The 18,281-nt window shown below is 51.6% G+C and overlaps 1 protein-coding gene across 10 annotated transcripts in view; it reads left to right on the forward strand.

The window, feature by feature from the left end:
• ZNF609 (zinc finger protein 609) overlaps nucleotides 1–18,281 on the forward strand; it is a 120,938-nt gene that overhangs the window by 68,479 nt on the left and 34,178 nt on the right. For 9 of the 10 annotated variants that reach the window (XM_043523792.1, XM_043523795.1, XM_037910783.2 and 6 more), the window contains exon 3: nucleotides 16,481–16,706. In XM_043523792.1, the coding sequence (XP_043379727.1) occupies nucleotides 16,481–16,706 (226 nt within the window). Of the gene's footprint in view, nucleotides 1–13,034; nucleotides 13,057–16,480; nucleotides 16,707–18,281 lie in introns of those variants that run through there. The other variant, XM_043523797.1, reaches the window with a different exon arrangement.

Below are 18,281 nucleotides of genomic sequence, written 5' to 3' on the forward strand. Positions count from 1 at the left end.
GGGTGTAGCATCACCTGCAGGTATCATTGATGTACAGTTTACTCCCCCTTTCAGATCAGGAATGCAAACAATAAGTATGATTGTCCCTAGCCCCAACTCCTGTGGTGCCCCATGTGATACCTCTCCCCATGCATGCCAGTTCAATGTGCCGCTGCTCAACATTCGCCTTAATCCCGTCTCCTGTCTGGGCTGGGGCAGAGGGTTGGGTGCAGGGGGTAAGGGCTCTGGCTCAGGGTGCGGGCTCTAAGGTGGGGCCGGGGATGAGGGGCTTGGGGTGCAGGAGGGTGCTCTGGAGCTACAACGGGAAGAGAGGACTCCCTCAGCTCTCTCTACCCCTGCAGCAGCACCCCCGTTTGGGTCGCCCCTCCCCCAGCTGCCATGGCAGGTCTGGCGGGATTGCGTTTGGCCCACCCCTCCCCGGCCGTCGTGGCAGATATGGCCGGGTCTGGCTTCAGGTGGGTTCCCTGAGCGCCTGCGTGGTACTAATTAGGCTTCTGCACGGCTGTGCAGCTTACAGGGAACTTAGGTCGACAGACTCGGGCTAGTGAGGCTCATGCTCGTGCTCTAGAAATAGCTGTACAGACAGCGCTTTGCAGTTGTGGCTCGGACTCTGTGGCCTAGGGAATGGAGTGTCCTGCAGCAGAAGGGACCCTCCTTTGTTTGGTGCCTTGTAGCTGTAAATGCTCAGAACTTGTAAAGCCCCCAGTTAATGCCCTCTTCTCTCACTAGCCGACCAATGCTAGGATGAACCAGCTGTGGCTGAGCAGCCTGTGTGTTGGGACAGGCGGATCAGGGCAAAGAGAGAGGGTTGTGCCATGTTCTCTGTACCATAATGGGACCCAGAGCTGTCTGTGAGAACAGAACTTCCAGCAAGCCCTCCCCTGGTCTAGGAGTTATATACGTTTGGCTGTGTGTCCTTTATACCCTGTTAATCCTGATGGAGATTTGCAGTTCAATTTTGGACTCTTCATCTCCAAAGAGCCAGCCTATAGCCTTTTATAATCCTGCCTATACTTAGAAGGGTGCTGTGCTCTCACTGACTGCTGGAAGGTGAGCAGAGCCCAGAGCAAGGTATCTGCCAGAGAGGCGGTGCTTTCTGAGCAGGGCTTAGGAGGGGATTTGTGCAGGATGCTTTAATCATGGCAGGAAGCCTGCTCCTGGGGAAGAGCAGCTCTGTGTGTTTGCCTGTTAGCTCTTTAACTGAGGTCATCGTGGAAGCACTTACAGAGTGTAAGGGGATCGGGCTTTAACTTTCTATTCAAGCGTATTATCCTCCTCCTTAAAACAGAGATTAACTGCTTTCCTCCCAGTCTCCCGGGAGTTACAGGATTACCAGCATTTTTTCACTTGCTGACCAGTTGATCTGCCTAAAGGAGATAGTAAGCCCTGTCGGGAAATGCAGCTTGTCCCTCCAGGTCAGAGGGACCCCAGTTCCTGGTGACAGTCAGTGCCTGCTGCTTCTGGAGTTAGCTTGATGACCAAAATTGTTGTTCACCATTTGTGCTGGAGCAGTTGCTAGGGGTTGGTGCTAAGCGTGGTACAAACATGGAATAAGAGAGTGTCCATGAAGAGCTTACAGTTCTAGTGACCTTGCAAGGTTTCAGCAATGCAGGGACTGTCTGGGCCATCTGGATGCCTGATCTTGAGGTTTGGGTTTATCTCTACTTTGGCTGGTAACAAGCTTTGAATTCTTAGCCATTTCCGTTGGCGACCACAGGGCATTAGCACCCATCCAGCATGGTGTAGATGAGAGAGGCTGGATCAGTACAAGTGGAAGGATCAAACACCCTCTGGAAACCCACCCCTAGCTTTCTGTAAGATCCCAAAACTACCGAAGCCATTGCAGGAGCAGTCAGTTTGGAGCTGGAGACATAGGCTAGAAGGTGCTTATAAAATTATCTAGAGCAGGGAGTTCCAGACGTTTTTTCCAGAGGCCCCCCATGCAGCTGCGCGAGGCCCTGTGGCCCACTATTAATGCTTCTGGAGGAATGTTATTAATTTAATTATTACAGACATATGAACAATACATACCAGCAGGGGGCCAGTACTCACAGGTGTGTCTTTCCCCTTCCGGGCTGTGGCCTGAGGGCAGGTTCCATCCCGCCTCCCACAAAGCAGTGTACCCCATTGATGCCCAGCACCCCTTCCCTTGCAGAGCCAGGGACAAAAGCCCTGACCTCATACCCCCCCAAATCAAGCCAAAGCTCCATGTTCCCCTCTTACCATAAGCTAGGTCCCCCTGGCCTCCAACCCCTGGGGATGCTGGTAGGGGGTAGCTGAAGTCCCTTGGTGTTGCCTGTCACCAGTGGCAGGCATGGCACATTCCACTCTGCCCTGGGACTCCCACAGCTCCAGCTCAGCCTGCATGGCCCGGTACTCCTGAAGCAGGTGGGGGAGTGCCCCCTCCAGCTGGGGAGAGATGGGGAGGGTAGAGAGAGGAGACAGAATCTGTTACCACAGTCAGAGCAGGGGTTCAGCCCATGAGGGCTCAGCCACACACCAGAGCAGCGGGGATGAAAGTGCAGGTGATGGTGTGAGACACTGACAAAGGAGCAAGTGAGGCTGGCGCATGGTGTGTGTGGAGGAAGTATGGGCTGGTTACACAACCAGGGCAAGCAGCTGGCATGTTGAGGGGGACCTTGAAGCTGAGGAGAGAAACTTCAGTGTGGTAGATTTGAATGGGGAGCCAGTGGAGGCATGTAAGAAGTGGAGAGGTGTGGTCGGAGCAGCAGGCGATGGGGATGATCTAAGCTGCGTGTTGGATGGCTGAGGAGATCAAAGGGGGCAGGGTGGGTGTTGGGGAGACTAGAGAGCCGGCAGGGGCTTGCATGAGTGTAACTGATCAGAGTTTACCAAGCGGTCCTGCTGTGGCTACACAAGCGGAAGTGTTCTCCAGCAGAACTGATAGCAGACTGTCTGTGCAGGGCTGAGAAGGAGGGAACAGTTTTACAGTGTCTCTTGGCACTTCAACGGTATGTGCTTGCTCCCTTGTCAATGGGAGGTGCTCAGCACCATGAAGGATGGGTCCAAGGGAGCCCGGGTCTTGGAGTCTACATGTTGGGTAGCCCTGCATTGATGCTCGCAGCACTGCATCGTAGATGGCATGGAGTCGAGACCTGTGTTTCAAGAGCTTCTTCCTTTAGTGGTGTGCAGTGTGTATGCCCGCATGGGACTCCTCCCCCATTGCCAAACCTGAGTGACTCTAGGAGCAGCAGTGTTGGGTTGAGTCTACTTTGCCCCCTTGCTGCTGCAGCCACACAGTAGTAAGGGAAAGTCAGAGAGCTCCCAGAATACGCAATGGAGCAGGTAACCACAGTAACCAGCAGCAGTGCCCTGTGTCCACTAATAGGCCTGCTCTGCCTCCAGTGTCCCCACGTGGCCAAAGCACCAGGGCACAGCTTCCTTGCTGGGATGGCAGGAGGTATCTTTCCATTGCAGTTCGTGGCTACATTGGAGCAGAATCCTTCTCATTTTAATTTGATAAGCAAGGGAAGCCTCCGGCAGCAGATCAGAGTCTTGATGGCCCCTGGCACCAGGGAGAGGTGCTCCTGTCTCCCATCAGAAACAGTCCCTTGTTAAAACTCTCCTCAGAGCAACATGAGTTCTCCACCAGCCCATCAACTGACTGTCTGCTTCACGGAGGGTGTGTCTGCATGGGGAGTTCTTCCTGATTAACTCCTTGGGTGGACGCTCTTAGCCCTGGTCTACACTGCGGGGGGCGGGCGGGGGGGGAATCAACCTAAGATATGCAACTTCAGCTACGCGAATAGTGTAGCTGAAGTCGGCGTATCTTAGGTCGACTTACCTGGCCATGAGGACAGTGGCAAGTCAACTGCTGCCGCTCCCCCATCGACTCCACTTCCGCCTTTTGCAAGCTGGAGTTCCAGAGTCAACAGGGAGCATGTTCGGGGATCGATTTATCGCGTATAGATGAGACGCGATAAATCGATCCCTGAGAGATCGATCACTACCTGCGTGGGTAGTGAAGACCTGCTCTTACTTCCCCACTCCTGCTGCTATTCTCAGCTTCCTCTCTCACCTGGCAGGAGATCCCTTCTATTTTTAGGGTGATGGTGGCCTGATGGCTAGAGCTGGTGACATGGCATGAGCATTGCTACCATGGGTTCTGTCCCTGGCTTTATTGCAGGCCCTTACTCTAGGGAAGAGTTTGTGCCTCGACAGAGTCTGTCATCTGTGGTTCTCAAAGCATTCCAGGCAGTGAGTTGAGCCTGTCTACAATGCAGGGGAGGAACTGGTCTCGACTTTCCAGCCAAGAAAGGGGAAGTGACTTTCTGAAGGTAACAGCAACTAAACTAGGGATATAGGAGATTCGCTTTGCCCTTGATGCATCCGATGAAGTGAGCTGTAGCTCACGAAAGCTCATGCTCAAATAAATTGGTTAGTCTCTAAGGTGCCACAAGTACTCCTTTTCTTTTTGCGAATACAGACTAACACGGCTGTTACTCTGAAATTTGCCCTTAGTGTAGACAGGGTTTAGCACCATTTAAAAACATGTTAGCTGGTCCCTAGGGGAGCATAGTCAACCAGGACCAACCAGCATTTTTAGGAGTATTAAGCCCTGTCTGCACAAGATATAAAGGTTTTGTTGTTTGAAAACATAGTTATGTTTAAACACATTTGTGAACTTCCTAGTCTAGCCTGGGATAGTGAGTCAGTGTCAGAGGCAGGGATAGAACCCAGATCTTCTGGTCCCCAGCCCTGTGCTCTTACCTTAATCCTAGCCTGTCTCTTTAATGGAATGTGTAACTTCTAGGAAGTGTCTGAACATCTCTGCTCACACCCCTACCCCCATCCATTAGAAGGTGTGTCTGCATGCTGGAAACCACCCCAGAGGATGGGCACTTTCACGTTGGTGTGTCCTAGACACTGTGTCCAAGGACAGGTAGTGTAGTACGGGATGGGATCTGTCATATTGCCACCTCACTGACCAATCACAGACCAGCAGCTAGAGTAGAATTCGCTGCTTGTGTTAAATACTGAGCTGCTCAGGGGGTCCTACTGCCTTTGCCAGGCTATTTCCTGTGATCTTTCAGAGGCTGCTGGTAGGTAGGGGATGGCCCTTCCCCCCTCCCCTTCTTGCAGGTTTGAAGGGCTCGGGTGTTCTTCAGCTAGGGGCAAGAGAAACCCCTCGGTGGTACAAAGGGGCTGGAACGAGGAGCAACAGGATACAATGGAGAAATGTAGACTCTATATCAGGCAAATCTGCCTGCTGGGGGGATGGTCTCCCCACAGAAGGAGCTGGAGCCCCTCCCCAGGGGGGCTTGGAACAAAGCGAGAGAGACAGGCAGTGTAGGGCTGCAGGCAAAATCCAGCACTGGACAGGGTCTGATACCTGGAGGATTGGGTAGGTCTTCCCTGTCTTCAGCTCCTGGAGTTGATTCTGGCAAAGGATAATTGTTAGATCCCAAATTCAGAGGAATCATTTGTGGCGGGGGTGGCTGTTCACATCCTCTGTTCACATCTGCTCCACACCCTCAAGGGAAAGCTCCAGTGAAACTCGGACCCGGCACATGCGCTTGAAGAAGAGCTTCCAAGTCCATGTGGTTATGGTCATGGCCAGGGCTTCTGTGAGACTTGGCTGGCAAGATGGAGAAATGCTGTGAAGCTGTTGAAGCAGCTTCCCTGCTGGGCAGCAAGGGGTCACCTTGCCAGGCTGCTGAGTGCTGTCTGAGCTGAAGCAGGGATGTAGCTGTCACTGATTTAGAAGCATTTGATGCCTGATCCAGTCAAAAAGTCTTTCCACTGACTCCAGGATTGGACCCTTGGCAGCAGCCATTCAGCACTGCTGCCCACAGGAAGTTCAAACACCCGCTCCTGCCAGTTGCGCACTGGTTGGGTTGTAGTTAACAGATGTGTCCCCCAGTGTGACCATGGCGCTGTTCCCAGTTGCAACCAGCCAGCGCAGCAGTCCTGTGGCGTGATCCCTGGCCAGGACAATGTGATGCTCACGCACACAAGTGAGATGGCATGTTGTGGAATTGCTAGGGAAGGCTTTGGCTTTTGTGGTTGCCTCATTTCCTGCTGTTGCTGCTAGGGCAGGTGTTCCAAGGTCTGATCCCAGCCTCCTCCTGAAATATCTTGCTGCTTCTGATGGCTAAGTACATTGGGTTCTGGTGAGCCTATTTTCCCCTGGTCTTGTGTTGCGCTGCCCATGGTATAGAGCTTGTAAGATGGGCTTGGATTGTCTTCGCTAGTGTATCTTGGGGTGGTGGAGGGGCTCTGCTTTCCCTTGGGAAAGTGGAGCTGTTTCCTCATGGAGTAAGAGTAGGTTTCTTTGAGAGTAACTTCCCGTGTGTGTGAAGCAGCTTTGGCCAGCTGCATCTGCACAGTACAGTCAAGCAGCTGCCTTTTCCTGGGACATGCACAGAGAGAATTCTGTCTGTAGAATGGGTGGCTGTGTTGTGTAGTAGTTATCGTAGAGGCCTGCGAGTCGGGAGTCCTGTGTTCTATTCCTGACTGCCTCTGTCTTGCTGTGTGACCTGCGGCAACTTCCTCTTTGCCTCAGTTCTCCCATCTGTATAATGGGGATAATCCCATTCACTCTTCTAAAGTCCTTTGAGATCCTAGGACCAGAATGCTACATGTTAATTGCAAGCTGTTTCTTTTTGTTACTAAGGTTGTTCGTGTGAAAAGCTAAGTCTGTCCTAAGATCTCATCCACTCCTGCTGCTCCTGACATGCTTGGAAGGGGTTGCTCTGCACAGGTTGGCAGAACAGGGCTCCAGGTGTGCGATAACTGTCCGTTGCAGCTGATCACTTAGAGATCTTGTCTCCAGAGGTGAGCTGGGGCTCTCAGATGAGCTCCCAGTGAACAGATGTGCAAGTCACCAAATTCACCAGGACCACAGGCACAGCACTAATGGCCCTTCTTGTGGGCTGTCTCTATAGAGACATCTTGGAGACTGACCCCTCCTCTGCAGGTGGCCTGTCTGGGTATGGGTAGTGGTGTGTGTAGCTACAGCCAGCAGGCAGTGCTGTCTGGGCTCGCACCAGTACTAGCTGGGTGAAGTGGAGGGTTATGACTCCCTTATGCAGAGTAAACAAGGGCAGGGGGTTGTAGAAAGAAGGACCCAGGGCACAGCAGAGTGAGCTCAGCAGCGGGTGGGGATAGGGGGTAGAGCTGGGGAAATGAATGCAGCGGGGGAAAGACCTTTCCCAAACTCTTCAGAAGCTGGTGAGCTAATTCTTGAGCTTCCCTCTGAAACAGGCAGAGGATATGAGGAGTTGTCAGCCCCGTGGGGGATGGGAAATACAAGCTGCCTCTTGCAGGCAGGGCCCTATCATCATCCATCAGCTGCAGAGTTAATGGCCTTGTTGATGGGAGATGCTGTGAATCTTAAGCAGTCTGAGGGATTCTGGGGTGAGAACAGGCAGTGACAAGCACAGTGGGCAGACTTCATCCAGCAAAGCCTGTGCCACAAGAACAGACGCAGGAGCAGGGAGGCAGAGGCTGAGCCTAGGTTCTGTGATAAGGTTTTTCTTTCTCCCTCCCTCTGTTTGTAAGGGAAACAGCCAGGTTCCCAGGTGCAGTGCAAATCGTAACCATCTGGATTGGTGAGCTTAGCTTCTCCATTACAGCACGCTAAGGAATTTAGAGCTGGCACGAACACTGCTTATGCTCTACCTGCTGGGAAAGAAATCCTGACTGCTCCCCCTTCCTGTGTTCACTTCTCCTCCCTGCTCAATGCACTCGGAGCAGAACATGGCAGGAGCTGGAGCAAGAGCCCTGGGTTCTGTGGTTGCGGTGCTGGAGCTAGCTACCGGCACACATTGAGCGGATTGGATCAGATGTTGTGTTCTTATGTCTATCATATTCATCTGGAGAGCAGTATTGAACTTTGCTCCATTTGTGGAGGTATTGGCATAAAAATGGCACTTTTTCTCTGACTCTTCCTTGCTCTGGTGTTTACTGCTTCTTACGACGGAAACTATGATTCTATTTCGGAGCAGCCACAGTGAAATCTGCAGCCATTACAGACTCTCTGTTAACAGGCGTTGTTGCTGTTCAGTCCAGTTTTTAAAAACTGCATTGGAGCTTCAGCATTGCTCGTTACAGATGTAGCACAGTAAGGATATGCCTTGCATACGTGGAACATTTAAAAACTCCTGCCTAACATCAGAACTATGCATGCTTTTGGGGTCCATAGGAATGTCTGATCCTTTTTGGAATCTTGCTAAGTTCTAGGCTCATGGTTGTCTTGTGGCAGAGAGTTCCGCAGGTTAATGATGTGTTTTAGGTGTGTTTAAAATAAGAGGAATTTTTAAAAACACTTCCTTTCCTTTTCATTGAATGTCCCATTGCTTGTGTATTGAGAGACAGTAAACAGAAACACCTGATCTACCTTTTCTGTGCCCTTCATTATCTTGTATAACTTCTATGTTCCTTCTTATATCTTCTCTCTGAACTAAGCAGATCTACCTCTTTGGTCTCTCCTCGAAGGGCAGTCCCTCTAGGTCTCTACTACTCAGAAAATGATGACAGTAATTTACAAAATTCACAGCACTGAAGTGTCTCCATTCTTATAGCAAGTAAATGATAAACTCTTTTGGTTGTGATAATTATATTTAAGGTTTCTGGCTTTATACTTAAGCTGGAATTTACTGAGAAGATCTTTCATTTGGGGAGTGAGGAGAAACTTGTAATTCTAAAACAATAGTTTACACCAGGGTGACAAATTTGTCACTTTTCACTTGTGAATCTCTCCGCCCCACCCCTGCGAGGAATGGGAGACCATCAGGAGCAGTGTATGAAATGCCAAGAGGACTGGGCTTTCCAGTTATCACCTCCACCATCATGTAGTCAGCAGGGTTTCCTGTCCTTGTGGATCATGCAGAACTTGTGTGGCTGAAGTCCCAGCATTCAGTGTGTGCAGATGGTATAGATTTGGGGATGTAAAATATATGTGCAGGAGGCTTGTGATCTGTGCTCATGGTGCATAGGTCTCCATGAAGGCACAGGTGAAAGTGTTCACAGCTCTGGCTAATAGTGAGAGCTCTTTTCTCTCTAAATATCCATGTGTCAGAACTCTGCTGGCACTAAGCACCTCTGCAGGTGGGACAAGTCACTGCATTCTTCTGTGCCATGGTGCCCCAACAGGATTAGCATCAGTGATGACATTGCTGTTTTTGGCTGGGTCAAAATAGAACATTACACTTGTCAATCAGTCTGTGAGGTTTAACAGCCTCTGTATGCACGGCTTCCCAGGGCCACAGGTTAGCCTGCCTCCGCGGTGAGTTCTGCAGTGATTGCACCACTGCTGTATAGTCAGGAGTGAAGTGTGCCTGAGCACTCCCAGAAGACTCTGTACTTCACTGGCATTCTGTGGTGCTGACAAGCTTTGGTTGGCTGCTTTCTTGTTAGGATCTGGTGCTATTCAAGCTGCAGAAAAGATGTAGCCAAAAAACAGTAATGAGGATTTATGGCATTCACATTTAGCTCCATGTAGGGTGAGGTTCTTCTCCTGGAGTCTTTTAAATACTGCTTTGAATGATCTGTCATGTGCCTCCCAAGTGTGTCAGATGTCGTCCCTGGGGTCTGATTCCAGGGCTGCCTGGCAGAACCTGCTAGAGTGTGCTCTGGAGCACATAGGCAGCGGAACAGGTGCCAGCATTGAATCTTCTGAGTCCTGAAGACCAACGTGCATTGACAATATCATGAGATATCTTCATGTTGTTGATAAGCAATGTGGAGTTCAGGCTTGGAGTAGGCTCTGGTTCCCATTTGAGGTTACTGACAATGCCATCCACAGTGGGTGGAGCTACAACCTGCCAGAAGACAGCAGTGTGTGGGAGATGCATATTGCCACACAGTGTGACTCTCTGGGCTCTGAAGTTCTCATGGTTGGCGATATCCATGGGGTCTGTGGAGGAGTCCACGTGCCTGATGGCATGTGAGCTCAGAGTGGAAGCCTCAGAGTGCCTCAGTTTGGGTATCACTGGAGCAGTTGGTCAGTGGTAATTGCCACATGTCTGGAGATGTTTGAAACTCCTCTGACAGTGTGAAGGGATGCGAGCGCTGAGGCCCTCTCATCTCTGAGCCAAGATGCAGCAGTGCCATGCACAGTAAAAACACTGTTTTAGTGATGCTCATTCAGTCTGGGCCATTACATGTGATGATGTTGGGAATCCGTAGAGGGGCTGTCTTGCTGAGCTATGGTTTAAGCTGCTTCTAGGCATTGTCATCCTGAACACTGACACTGACTCCTGAATCAGCACCTGGTGGGGAAGTGGCAAATATAATTCCAAGCTTCTATGGGTTGGAGCATATGGCGCTGTGCATTATATACGCGTGGGCTGCCGGGCCTGGAATGGGTCATATGGTGAGTTCAGTCTCCCAGATTGTGTATCTGAAGCAGTCCACTTGTTCAGGAATGTGGTCTGGAGAGATTGTGTTCTCCCTAGAGCATCGTGTTATCTGGAACCTCAGGGTTTGGATGGGGGGCGGGGGGTTCTCTATGCTGTGAGAGGCAGCGGTATGCAAGTAGCTGGCCTTGCTGCAGATTGCTGCTCTGGCAGGACCGGATGGCTGTCCCTCCTGGTGATGGGTGGGATGATGGCAGTTCCAGCCTCCTGCCTGGAGAGAGCCTGCATCTGTAGCCTGACTTACTGCCTTTTGAATTGCAGCTTGCATTGTGTTGATGGATTGTGGCATGTTATCGATGCCTCATGCTTGTGGGTCTGACACTCCAGCAGCACGGGCAGCGGGTGTCTCAAAGCCGTACTGTGTTCTCTGTGCTGACAGGCTGCTTGCCCCAAACCTCCCACTTCCAGACTCCTCACCTGAGTGTCACTGCACACCTACTGCTCCTCTCCTTTTCCTTGGCTCCGTGGCCCCCTGATCTTTTCTTTGCATGTGGCTGATCCCCTCCTCACTACACCCACCCAAAACAAAGATTGTGGAGGTACAGTGAGGTTTGCCACCATCCCATTGTTCACTGTGCTTGTGTGTTCCACCCTCCCCTCCCCTGTGTCTGTCTGGTCTGTTTAGACAACACTGTCCCATTGTTTCCTTGGACTCCCTGGTCCGTCTGTCTATATCCAGCTGTTGTCTCTTTTCTAATACTTAGTCCGTAAGCTCTTTGTAGCAGGGACTGTCTCTTTGTTCTGTGTTTGTACAGCATCTAGCACAGTGAAGTCCTTGTCCATGCCTGGGGCTCCTGGGTGCTAAATACAAATACTAAGTAATCCTGTACAGTTTAGGACAATCTCTGATCTTCGTTCTGGCTCTGTCCGTGTTAGGAGACTTGCAGATGTTGGCTAGCTAGTAGTGGTTAGTGTGTAGTGTCTCACTTGGCTCTTGCCATGTTCAATGCTCTTCTTGAAGTTGGAGGATTCTCTAAGGCTCTCTGTCGATGAGGAAGGTAGATCATGTTTAGAAATGTGTTAGCTAGCTCCTTTTACCTAACAGGTTTGACACACTAGTGTAGCCAGGGGGTTAACATGTTAGTTGGTGTAGTGCTGACCACAACCAGCTATCTCATTTGAAAATGTGCTAAACTCTGGGTATGCTAGTGTGTTAACACATCTGTTAACACTACCTATGTTTCTAGTGTAGACATGGCCCAAGTTTCTTCACTGCCACTGCTTAATCATCTCCAACGTCAGATGTCTCAGACCTGTTGCCCTGAAAAGTGCAGTTACACAGCTCACTTTCTGGAGTTACCTTTAATGTCTGATGCTATCAAGAAATTTCCAAAATTGGCTTGGTGGTTTCTGTCTGGGTCCACGTGATGTCGGGGTCAGGGGTTATAATCCAGCCTTGATGCCAGTTCTATTTGATTTTTGTACCATGTATCTCTGTTTCTCTAGGTTTAACTAACTGCTGCTCTGTGTACTGATTAAGATGTGCTGGCCCTTTAATGTGAATTATCTTCAAGACACCACATGGTAGCATGGCTGCTGGAGGCATCTTGGCATGGGCTCAGGATGTCAGACAGCTGACTTCTGTGCAAGTCCAGAGGTGTCTGGCCCTCCCCATGTCAGCACCTGGCTGGGAGTTCCCCTTGCAGAGGGGTTTGGCGTGTTGTCTGTGTGGGGTGAGCAAGGCACCAGAAACACCACCACTTTGCACTGGTAGCATGTTTCCAGCAGCATGTCAGCTCTGAGCTCTAAGCCTGCTGCCAGAGAAAGGTTTCAAGATCACTCCGTAATCCCCCAGTCCTGTTCTAAGATCTCTCTGTGATCCTTGCAGCTTCTTGGGGCTGCATTTTCTTTCTTGTTTTCCCCATCCAGCAGCCTTTGTGTGGTTTTCTGGGTTAGCTGTGTTAGATCCTTATCTTAGTCACCAGAGTGTGCGTCCCTGATGTTGGAGAAGAGACAGGGCTCTGGTGTGGTAAACACAAAGCGGGTTCTTCATTGCAGCTGCTGGACAGATACAGACTCTACCACTCTCTGACATGCACTGGGGAGTGAAACGTATGCTGCACAGCTATTACCCAGGGGCTGTCTAGTGCCTCGGCCCCGGGAGAGCAGTCATTCCGCCCACAGACGTTAATAGCTTTAGCCTCAGGACCCCCAGCAGGCAAGGTAGTAGTAGCCTCGCTGTACAAAGGGGAACTGAGACAGGCAATGTTACATGGTTTGCCTGAGGTCACACGGGGAATCTGTGGCTGAGCTAGGAACTGAAGCCGGATGTGAGTCACATGCCGTGAAGCCTGCCTTAAAGGACCTGCAAGGTCTGTTGTCTGCATCCTCACTCAAAACTGCCAGGTGTCTGGAGGGGGCTTTAAAGTGGTTGCTTAAGGGGTGTGTGTGTTGGAGCGCTACCTAATGAGCATACTTCCTGCTGCAAGTCTCCCTGCCTCGACATCTGCTTCTAGAACCAGACTGGCTGGTGCTGAAGTGCTGGCCCTGTGGTGGGGGTTTGATGTGACTAGCTGAAGGGGAGAGAAGCTCTCAGCCCTGGCTTTACACGGACTGCTGCTTGCTGCTCACAGTGGGGCTGGCTCCAGCTGTATGTGGCTCTGAGCCTGGGAGGAGATTCATGGCCAGTTGCATCGCTGTGCTTAGGAGGAGGACACTGTAATTACTTCCCATGGTGAGACTAATGAGTCCCTGGCTCCTTCCTTTCGCAGATCAGTCTCTGTTCACAGGCTGTCCGCCTGCAGCTTGTGCAGTGACCAGCAGGCCAAGCCTCTCACCTTGTGCTGGGCTCAATAAAAGAAGCAGGATGAAAAGCCCTGTCACTGGGAGATAAAACACAGGTGTTAGGTGAATTCAGGGATTGATCTGTCTCGACCACTGGCCCACTTCTCAGCTCCGTTCCAAGTCTTCCCAGGACCTGGCTACCTGTCTGCCAATCTGTCTGCTGGAGGGAGGTGTTGTACTCTCTCTCCTTTGCCTTTTTGGTTTTTTCTCTTTCTCTCTCTCTCTCCCTCCCCCCTAATCTAAAGCTGTTGCTCCTCCTGGTTTCCCTTTTCTCCGGACAGACAGCTGATAAATAAGGCTTCATTGGTTCCAGTGCAGAGTGAAATATGAAATCCCATAAAGCCGCCTTGCTTATTAGATGGGTCTCAGTGAACTGCTTATTATGCACTGTGGCATAACGCAGATTACAAATGTGCCCAAACGATAATTAGCAGAGCTGGAACTGTAATTAAACACGCCTCTGCTGCACTGTGGTTTCTGTTGCAAAGTGGAAGGAAGCTGAACGGTTTCAAAACCCACAGGTGCCCTTCCTTTCCTCTGCCACACAAACAAGCGATCAGCCACTGCTCCCAGCGCTGACTAGCAAATGATACTCAGGGCTGAATGCTTCCCCACCTGACGCTCCATTTCTGCTAGTCCTGCTGCCATCAGCCAAGTTGTGTCAATTGCACATGGTTCCTCTCCAGCTATTTCACTGCAGGGGACTGGCGTTAATTTGTAAATGGATGGGAGTTGAAGGCAGTCTCTTTGCTTGTGCTACGGGTTTGCTCAGGGAGAGGGGTTTTCTGGAGCTGTTTGCTTTCTTGGGCCCTAGCGGTTCCCAGGGACTCATTGTTTACATGGGATTTGCTGAGGTGCCCAGTGAGGCCCCCTTCTGCACATGTGGCTCCTATCTGCCCTGGTGAGGATCCGCGCCCCGTCTTGGGCAGAGGAAGTATGTGGAAGGCAAAATTCTTTCTTCTCTGATCCTTCAGGGAGAACAGGCCATGGGCAGCTCCAAAAGGTGCTTGGACAGCACAAGTGCAAGGTGTGGCAGTCTCTCCAAAGGGTTGCCTCAGAAATGAAGGCCAAGGATCTGGATCCTGAGGGATTTGGTGCTGTCAGCAGAAAGCCAGGCCTGCTGTCAGGAAAAGCCCACAGAAGAAGCAGCATGCAGGCTCTGCCGCTGAGTGGGGAGAGACTGTAACTCAGTCACTGCGGAGGAAATCTTGGGGCTGTCTTTAATGCTTATCACACTGGATTCGCTTCGATGGGTTGTCCAGAGGAGAGGAGGACAAGGAGCTAACTGCAGGCCAGCAGCACTTCGCCCTGTCTGCTTTGGTAACACGGGCAATGGCAAATCCATCCACCCAGCTTCTGCCAGCATGTGGCAAACTACTACATTTTACCATGGTGCTTCCCACTGCCTTAGAACACCCCTTTGCCTCCTGCTTCTCCAGCATCGGTGGCAGGAAGCTTGGCCCTCTCCCCTGTTCAGCGTGCTGGTCTCTAATGGAGTTGCAAATGTCCCTGACGTGGGGCTTGGGTGTGGGAAGATGGGGGAACTCGGGCCCCACAGCAGAGGTTGTGTGGAGTGAGGCTGGGCCTGATGTGGCAGCCGAGGTTCAGTGTGTGGTCTTGTACTCCAGCTAACGGTTTCGTAAAAAGGCAGGCTTAGCAGAGGTCGCTGTCACAACAGGCAGCTAAGGATAATGTTTTGGCAGCTGTTCAGGGACCAGAATTTGTCTCAATGGGAGTCTGAACATTTTGTGGCTGTTGACAGTTGAGTGCCACAAATAGCGATGACTTTACAGTTGGAAATGCCAGTAGGGCCATCCCCAGCAGGCAGGGCACCTCCTGGCAAGCAGCTTGGAGACCTCTGCTTCCTGCCTCTCTGGGGCTGAGGACAGCAGGCCGCCAAGCTTCCCATAGTTCTAGCTCCAGGGCTGTGCCAAGCAGCAGGCTTGCAGAGGCATGTCCTGGCTAGCTCACTGCTGGATGCTGCGGAGGTCTGTCCCGACTCCCAGAATGACTTGTGTTGCAGTTTGTGAGCTTGCTGGTGACTTACATGGGGGTGGTTTTCTTAGTGTCTGCTGCTGCTTTGAGCTGCTAAGCATCTTATCAAGATCAGAAACCCTACTCCTGGGGAGAAGGTCAGAGCACAGCCCGACCAGGAAGCATGAGTAGTGCTGCAAATCCCCATAGCAAGGGTACGGTTGGGGGGCTGATTCAGTGTGGGTGGGAAGGCTGCTTTAGCTGGTGGAGGGTGAGAAAATGAGCTACGCTGTCTGGGCACTGGAGACACAGACTGTATACCAAAGCATTCCATTGACTGGCAGTCTGGACAGAGCTCTGAAATGAACCAGCCCTTTGGCTTTTCTCCTCTGTCACACGGTGCTGGACCACAAAGCATCAGCTGGGGTGACTTTCTAATCTGCTTAGCCATCTGAGCAGGCTGCTTGCATAGCCGAGTGGCTGTGACCCTGGTTTACTGAGCTGGGGATGGGGGTGGTGATGGCCACAGGGTTTGTCTGTGCTCCACCCAGTTCAGCTGAGTTCTCTGCTTTCCATGCAGACCTACCCCAGCTCTGGCACTGAGGAAGTGACTTTCATGTGCAAGAAAAGCAAGATGGCTGGGTTTCCTCTTCACCATGAGAGACCCCCTGCGTCATCCCAGGGCTCTGGTGCATGGAAAGCAGAGGTGTAGGGGTTAGTCTCTAAACAGGCAGGGAGGTTGCTGGGGGTCGATCTGGTCTGGTGTAAAGCTGGGGAGAGGCCATTGGGATGGAACAGGTATCTGAAGGGTGCCAGCTGCCTCTCCTGCCCTGCCCCAGCCAGTCTGGCAGAATTCTGTGATTCCTTCCATCAGATCCAGGGCTGCTTTTCCGGGTGTTGATGTTCAGGCAATAGCCAAACCAGATCCGTCTCCAGGTAGATTGACTGACTGGCTACGGGAGACTGGGGATCCTGTTCTGGAAAGACTTTTTGTTGTTGAAAGCAGCCCAGCCAGAGCCTCTCTGGCAGGGCTGAGGTCCAGCAGGTCTCCAGCTGAGGAACAAGGGTGGGGCCTAGACTCTGTTTGTAAAATGCTGTTCTTGCAGTGAGCCGTAGTTTATAGGCATATCAGGGCTGGAAAAGACTTATTAAATCCTACTTCTCTGATGGAGGATGGATGGGCTGTGAACCGGCTCTGAGCAAATAGGCCAAATGGGACAGTGGCAGGAGGGGGGTGCCCTGATTTGTGTTCTCCAGGAAAGCGGGAGGGCCTTGCTGGTGTTTGCTTTCTCCTCGGTGCTCTCCCCAGTGGTCACTGGTGTATTTCTCCTTCCCCGCAGATGGAGTCTCCAGTCTCCACGCCTGCAGTATTGCCCTTGCATCTCCTGGTCCCCGTTGTCAATAATGACATCTCATCACCATGCGAGCAGATCATGGTACGCACTCGCTCTGTGGGGGTGAACACCTGCGATGTGGCATTGGCTACCGAGCCGGAGTGTCTGGGCCCTTGTGAACCCGGCACCAGCGTCAACCTGGAGGGCATCGTCTGGCAGGAGACGGAAGATGGTAAGTGCCTTTGGAGAGCTTGTCTGTCCTCTTCCACAGCTGGATTGTTGTTTGTCATACCGTTGTATTCATTGCCAGGTGTGCACGCTGCTCCATCCCCAGCATTACCCTTCCAGGCCTAAGAGGGGTGGGGTATTCTTGGAGGACTGTAGCTGGGATGGGAGGGGTTCAGAGGGCATGTTTCAAGGGTCACTTCAAAGTGTGAATCTATACAGCAAATCCAGTAACAGTAACAAGTTAGCCCATAGCCCAGACGGGATGGAAATACCCAGCAATGCTGTTGTCACATGAATTAAAGCAGATAAAGAAGGGAGCGCACCAGGCTCTCCCCCTCTTCCAAACTGAGGTTTGTTCATGTTTGTGAATCTCTCCCAAGGGCACACGTAACCAGCGAGGTAGCAGGAGGCTCTTGCTAAGTAACTGATCTAGTCTCGCTCTCACAGCAGGCCCTAGAGGAGATCAGGGTTCCAGGCCAAAGGAGCCTTTTTCTGATGGGTGCTGATCTGGTCTTGTGCACAAGGCCTGGCTTTGTGTTCGGAGTTCGTGAGGGTTGATGAGGTTTAGCTGCCATTGGACCCCTGCCAGCACCTCTGTCCCAGGTTATTTAGAGAGCTCAGAGCACAGATCTCTCCAGGTATGAGAGGCACAAACCTGTGCTCGTCCCTGAAGTTGAGACCAGTCATCGTCATGAGCTCTCTCCACAGCGCTGTGTGCCCCTTTAACTGCCTCTGTAGGAGTTCGTAAATCTGGAGGCTGCGTGGTGAGCATGGGCCAGAGCAGTGTGTGCACGGCATCCTGGCAGTGCTGCGGGTAAGTTCAGCTTCCCCGCAGCTGCCATTATTTAATGGGGCAAGGAGGGTGCTCTAAAGGCAATGCAGAGGTGCTTAGGGAGGAGAGCCTTTGGCAAGCCAAGGGAGCGGGTTTGGGCAAGCAGACCTTGCCTGACCAGGGTGTACATTCTCCCCAGGCCAGGTGCCAGGCTGGCTGAGTGATGGGATTGGCACCACCTTCTCATTGTGATCTATTCCTAGTCTAGAATTACTACCTGTGTGCACAGGAGCCAGTCCTAAGGTACCTGCCCTTTTCCTGACTCCCTCTGAACTGCAGTGCTGGGGATTACTTTTCCAAGGTCAGTGTATTGAAAAGATCTGGAAGCAGATAGCCCACTGCTGTGTTTCCCTCGTATTTGCTTGGCTCGGGACATTCTGGATTTGCCTTTTTGAAAGTGGCCTTGTAGTTCATGAAATACAGGGGCCATTCGTGTGAACACCCACAAAATGAACGTTGGGTGAATGTCACACAGCTAGTTACTGAAGGAAGCACCAGAATGTGGCTCCTGGTCAGAAACTCCTCAGGCTTCAAAATTGGGTTGGAGAGTACAGAAGACCATCCTTCCCTATGAGACTCCAACTGTCTCCTGCTTCCCGGGAGGCTGGAGGTACCAGGAGAATACCCTTTCATGTGGCACGTCTGGTCCCAGCTGAAACTGGGACGTGGGAACAGAACCCAGAGGGGTGGTGGGAGCACTTGGTGACAATCAGACGCCTCAGAGAAGCTCATTCCTAGAAATGAACA

The sequence above is a fragment of the Chelonia mydas genome, chromosome 10, assembly GCF_015237465.2.
Source record: "Chelonia mydas isolate rCheMyd1 chromosome 10, rCheMyd1.pri.v2, whole genome shotgun sequence".
NCBI lineage: Eukaryota > Metazoa > Chordata > Testudines > Cheloniidae > Chelonia > Chelonia mydas.